Raw genomic sequence first — 6204 nt, 5'->3', positions numbered from 1 at the left:
TAGCCAATCAGTAATTGTTCGAAGCTCACCGTCAAAATTTGAGCCTTTAAACTCATGTGTGTCCAGAATTATCCGTGTTTGAAACTAGTATATAGATGAGATCAGTACTAATACAGATATTGACAGTGTTTGCCTGTAGTTTGTAGTAAAGGTCAGTAATGATACAGATATTCATAGTGTTTGACTGTAATATGTAGTAGAGTTTAGTAATGATACAGATCTTGACAGCGTCTGACTGCAGTGTGTAGTAGAGGTCAGAAATGATACAGATATTGATAGTGTTTGACTGTAGTATGTAGTCGAGGTCAGTAATGATACAGATATTGATAGTGTTTGACTGTAGTATGTTGTCTAGGTCAGTAATGATACAGATATTGATAGTGTTTGACTGTAGTATGTTGTCTAGGTCAATAATGATACAGATATTGATAGTGTTTGATTGTAGTATGTAGTCAAAGTCAGTAAAAATACAGATATTGATAGTATTAGATTGGAGTATGTAGCCTAGGACAGTAATGATACAGATATTGATAGTGTTTGACTGTAGTAAGTAGTAGAGGTTAGTAATGATACAGATATTGATAGTGTTTGACTGTAGAATGTAGTCTAGGTCAGTAATGATACAGATATTGATAGTGTTTGACTGTAGAATGTAGTCTAGGTCAGTAATGATACAGATATTGATATTGTTTGACTGTAGTAAGTAGTAGAGGTTAGTAATGATACAGATATTGATAGTGTTTGACTGTAGTATGTAGTAGAGGTTAGTAATGATACAGATATTGACAGTGTTTGATTGTATAACTTGTTGAGGTGACTAATGATACAGATATTGATAGTGTTTGACTGTAGAATGTAGTTTAGGTCAGTAATAATACATATATTGATAGTGCCTGATTGTAGTATGTAGTCTAGGTCAGTAATAATACATATATTGATAGTGCCTGATTGTAGTATGTAGTCTAGTTCAGTAATAATACATATATTGATAGTGCCTGATTGTAGTATGTAGTCTAGGTCAGTAATGATACAGATACAGATAGCTTGGAATTTAAAAATTCAATAAAAGTCTGTCAAAAGTATAGCTTTAAAATGTATATATAAACGAATTGCTTGCTGACGCATTCCTTGATGTTCACATCATATATAGTAGAAATGTTCTGGACTGTGAAATATAGCGATTGTAGAAATGTTTTGGACTGTGAAATTTAGCGTCCAAAATGCACAAAAACTACAGTCACCGATATAAAATATGGCGGATATTTTCCTTCGCTAGGGATATTAAAATACTTATTTTAGTGTGCTAACAATGTGAAATGTGCACAATATTTATATTTTTGAAACCTATAAAGTGTGATTTTTTGAAATATTAAAAAAAATTGGATGAAATCCACCATTAAAAAAAAACGTGGTAAAATTTAAATACCACATTTTTTTTCCATAGACTAACATGGTGACATAGGCCTAATTTAAGAAGGTAGCACGCCGTGGTAAATAGCTGTAAGGGTACTTATGACTATTTACCACGCTTACCACACCAGTGGTAAATAGCCACTGCCTTTTAAAACAACGACCCCAAGTTTTGGTTATCATAAATATCATCGTAGGTTACTAAAAATTGAAACGTGGTCGCTAGTTAGCTCTCCTTTTTACCACTGATATCGAGACCGTCCGGAAAAACCCTATCTCCTTAATCTATACCTCAACATTCAGGCTAAGGTTTTCCTGATGTTTATTAATACCTGTTTTTCTTTCAATAGTACTACTGTTTTTTCATTGTGGATTATACTATTTGTTACAAATTATAGTTTGATTTCCCTCCAATGCCTTGCTAGAAAATTGCGCATGGAAAAGGTCCCTTTTTTGGTAAAAGAAGCGTTTATGATCTTTGTAAAAGATAGATTAATACCTGAACGGTGGTAACAAATATTTTATAACATAGAATAATATTATGGTGATGGTACATGTACGTTTTTATGTTAATATTTTATAGAGAAGATACAAGGGACTGAAAGCAGATTGTTTCAAGATTTATTTGAAGAATATAATTATGATTCCAGACCAGTGCAGAATGCCAGCCAAACTGTTCATATAGATTTTGGTATAGCTTTAAACCAAATATTGGACTTGGTAAGTTTCAAATATATTTTCAACAAAAGTCTGATTTTGATCTAGCATAATACACCTGTATTAAACTTTACAGAATAGTTTCGTTGTTGACTTCAGACTCCCTTTAAGTGAGTTCTCTTACTTTGCTCAAACGTCTATGTACAATAGATTACGTCGTAACAACTCTATGGTTATGAGAATTGTATCAGAAACACTTGTCGACAGCATGAGATGAGCTCTGGTAGGTTATATTCTGTAAAGTAGTTTCAGGGTCTTAATGAGCCAAAGTTATTCTGTTATCTGATAACGCAAGTTGTAAATAAACTTGCATAAGTCATGTTTCACTCTCGTTTAAAACTATGTAATGTATAAACATGAGACAATCTGGCCATCAAATTAATTTCGAGATCATTCTTTTCTCAATTTTACTTTTAACCCATCGATGGCATATTTAGTATTCTAGACATTTTTGTATATCGTTTCTCTTCAAAAGATTTAAACTCGTTTACTCTATAATCAGACTACATGGTACACATGTCGGTCAGTTTCAGATGGTCAGATATTATGATAACCTTGACTTTATTTTCCAGGAAGAAAAACACCAAGTTTTAAGTACAGCTGTTTGGATCTATGAGGTATGAATAATAAATGAGTTTATTGTATAAATACAGTTACTGCCACTAGTTGTAATAGATATTCCAGGCATTTCCTTTGATACATATCAACGGTATTCAGATTCCTTTAAATGTCTGTTGCCGTAAGCAATTATCTTACATCAGCCTGATCGCATGAATTTCTATTGCATTAGATAAGGTATTCTTATAAATCACTCGAAAAGAAAATATCTACTTTTCATATAAAAGCTCTGTATTTAAAAGACCACAAACACAGAGAATGTTGCCTTCAATAACTTTCTTTGATCATTCATGCTTTAGAAAACTAACAAAGCAATAAAATTATTTCATTTTAGAAAATTATTTTTAGTTCAAGAGAGATGATATATTAAGATGATTATAAACTTAATGTAAGCCAAACATATAGGGGGGCTATTGTAAACCAAACTTTTGAACATTTGATTATATGTGATGTAAGGTTTTGCATAGAAGGTATTTATTCTTCTAGAATAGCTTTCATTTTTATCAAACAGTTAGATCTGAAACAAACATGGTTGTAATGACGTGATGCTAGCTGTATGAGATATAGATCATTTTCTTTCTCGTCCTGTTTAACTATATACGTATTAATCCGGTCAACAAATGTTAGAAAGTAAGACAAGAAATACGATAATTATTTCCAATTTCGATCTTGATAATGTGATGATTTCCATTGGATATAATCAATGCTTTTTACTTTTTGTTCATCTAAGTGACTTTCCTGTTTACCACAATGTCAAGGTCTGTACACACGGAGAACGCCTGCTGCGAAAGTTTTAGTTTCCAAATTAAATCAGGAAAACTAGATTCATTCTAGTAACTCTATATCTTCTAATCAAACTTCTAGAGTTTATCTAATCTTCTGCTACATGTTGGTATTTCACTTCTCGTTAATCAACTGGATGTTCTAGTCTAGACCATCTGTTGTCTCCCAGATTAACATAGCTTATCTTATTTATTCTACCTTATTAATTCTTTCAATCAATGATTCCATAATAAGATTGGGCTGGGTGCATAGATCTCTCCTTGTCTATTCAGATCAAAACTTGACTGAGCATTACAATTCACAGCCTCTCTCGATAATTTTATTAGGTTGAACATTTTGAGGATATACCTAGCTAACTAGCTCCAAAGTTACTCTTGCTAGTCAACAACTATTTGGCAACAATCGCCAAATTCCGGACTTTAGTAGCCACAATCATAGAAGCTTGAGTAGAGTGATTAGTCCCACTAAGGTAATATTAACAATGCCGTATTTAATACTATTTCAGACATGGTATGCTGAGAATTTGATGTGGGATCCTAGTAAATATAATAATTTAGATACATTAATCATACCTTCTACTAAAATATGGTTACCTGATTTATTTCTCTTTAATACGTGAGTAAAAGTTAAAATTCAACAATGGGGGTAGTGTGAGTGATCGTATTGCTGGGACTCTCACCACAGAAAATGTCTGCCAGTGGTGAATCTTAATACATGTGGCAGTGGCGAAAATGTTACAAATATTTCAGTGGGTTACCTCGTGAGAATTAAGTTGGATCGTCTGACGGGGAGCTTCCACCACAGCGAGTGTCTGACAGTGGTCATTCTTGATTTTCTCTAAAAAGTTGCATTTGGATTAGCTCCTAATCTTACCTAGGGGGGTAGGGCGTCTGTCAGGCGGTATTCACCAGTAAAAAGGTCTGGAAGTTGCCATTCTTAGTATATATGGCAATGTCAAACATTTTTAAAAGCTTTCATTCAGTAAGCTTATAAGCAGATATACAGCCCATGTTTTAAAAACGGTCAACATGTTTCGAAGTTTTGTTATCTCCCCTTAATCAAGTTTTCAAACCCCTGTATACGTTAACCTGTTGCCAGTCATATAAAGTCGTCAACCTCTTACTGGTTTATGTATTTATCTCAATTTTCAGCGCCGGTGAAAATCTGGACGGCTTTGTAAATGTAACCGGAAGTAAAGTAATGATACATTATGATGGTTTAGTTAGATGGATGATACCTATAATGCTGAAAAGCTCTTGTAGTGTTGACGTTACATACTTTCCTTACGATTATCAGAAATGTGAGCTGCGGTTCGGGTCGTGGATTTACGACATCACTCAAGTCGACATGCACCTGAAGGAATCTCAAGTTGATATCAGTGACTATATAGTCAATAGTGAATATGACCTGATCAATGCCAGTGTAACAAGGAAACTAGTGGATGCGTCTTGTTGTCCCGGGGGTGGTACTCATACCATGATTAGTATATTCATACATGTCAAAAGAAAGTCTCTATATTATGACTATATAGTCATAGCACCAACTATTATGTTATGCTTTATGACATTATTTACTTTCCTCTTACCGTGTCATAAAGGCGAGAAGATAGCCATTGGTTTAACAGTATTTTTAACATTATATGTTGTACAGTTGTTTATTGCTGAAAATGTTCCTGATACCAACTCAACTCCAATCTTAGGTACGTACTTTTATACGAATAATATTGACTACCCTTATTGACTACAAGATAGTACCTATCCATAAGATAGATAGATAATATATATATATCCAGGAGATAAGAGGGTATTTGTGTCTCTCTATCAGTGATGCAGATTTGAGGTTTGAGGGCTGACGAGGACAAGGCTCTCAGTTGTTTGGATAGGAAAAAACGAGGTCCGGAAATGCAGGAAGTAAATCTAATTTTATGTTCATCTATTTTCTTGAGCTTTTTAATGCCGACATAACGTGTATTTTCATTTGAAGGATTTTATAAATAAACTTTATTGACAAGGTTATAGAGGTTCCCAGCAAATATATGACCTAAAGCCAAATGATTTTTCTAATTACTGATTCTGTAACGTGTATGATAAAATGCTACTCTTTTACATATTTTCAGGAGTATTTTTGCTGATGGTGATGACATTTAATTGTGGTTCGTTAATTATGGCTACATTAATTATGAACATTAAGAAACAAGGTGAACAAGATAAATGTGGCGAGGTTCCTAATTGGTTGTTATGGTTATGTCACGTCGTATTGAGTAAAATAGCGCTGACGAGTTTTATTTGGGAGAAACCTGTTCCCATTTTAAATGGTAATGATAATTCCGCCATGGAATTAGAAGGTCATAGTAATTTACAGAACAGACAGTTTGAGAATGGTGAAAATATGTCAAATGTAGAATCAGACATCACACATATTGACAACCCTGACGTCATAGCTACTGAGTCTGTTGTTCGTGTCAGGAACCGGAAGTTTATCTCTGATTCTGAAAGAAATGATGTAGTCACTGAACCAATGATGCCAAAACAAAATATAAAGAATTCTCGTTTGGGGAAACATCGTGATTCTATAGAATATAGTCTGTTTAATAGAAGACAATGGTTTTATGCTGCGGAGGTTGTTGATAAGTTCTCTTTTCTGATATATTTAATTTCAATGTCTTTATCCATTTTA

General features: G+C 33.5%; 1 protein-coding gene across 1 annotated transcript; it reads left to right on the top strand.

Annotated features, from left to right (window-relative positions):
• Positions 1 to 2019: 2019 nt before the first annotated feature.
• LOTGIDRAFT_103111 (hypothetical protein) lies at positions 2020 to 5268 on the top strand (the record flags this gene model as incomplete). Its single annotated transcript, XM_009045738.1, has 4 exons — positions 2020 to 2130; positions 2700 to 2744; positions 4034 to 4143; positions 4680 to 5268. Coding segments are annotated over 4 exons (855 nt in total), but the record flags the coding sequence as incomplete, so codon positions are not given.
• Between the last annotated feature and the right edge of the window lie 936 nt (positions 5269 to 6204).

The sequence above is a fragment of the Lottia gigantea genome (assembly GCF_000327385.1).
Source record: "Lottia gigantea unplaced genomic scaffold LOTGIsca_1, whole genome shotgun sequence".
In the NCBI taxonomy this organism is placed as follows: domain Eukaryota; kingdom Metazoa; phylum Mollusca; class Gastropoda; family Lottiidae; genus Lottia; species Lottia gigantea.
This window is presented reverse-complemented; position numbering and strand designations above follow the sequence as displayed.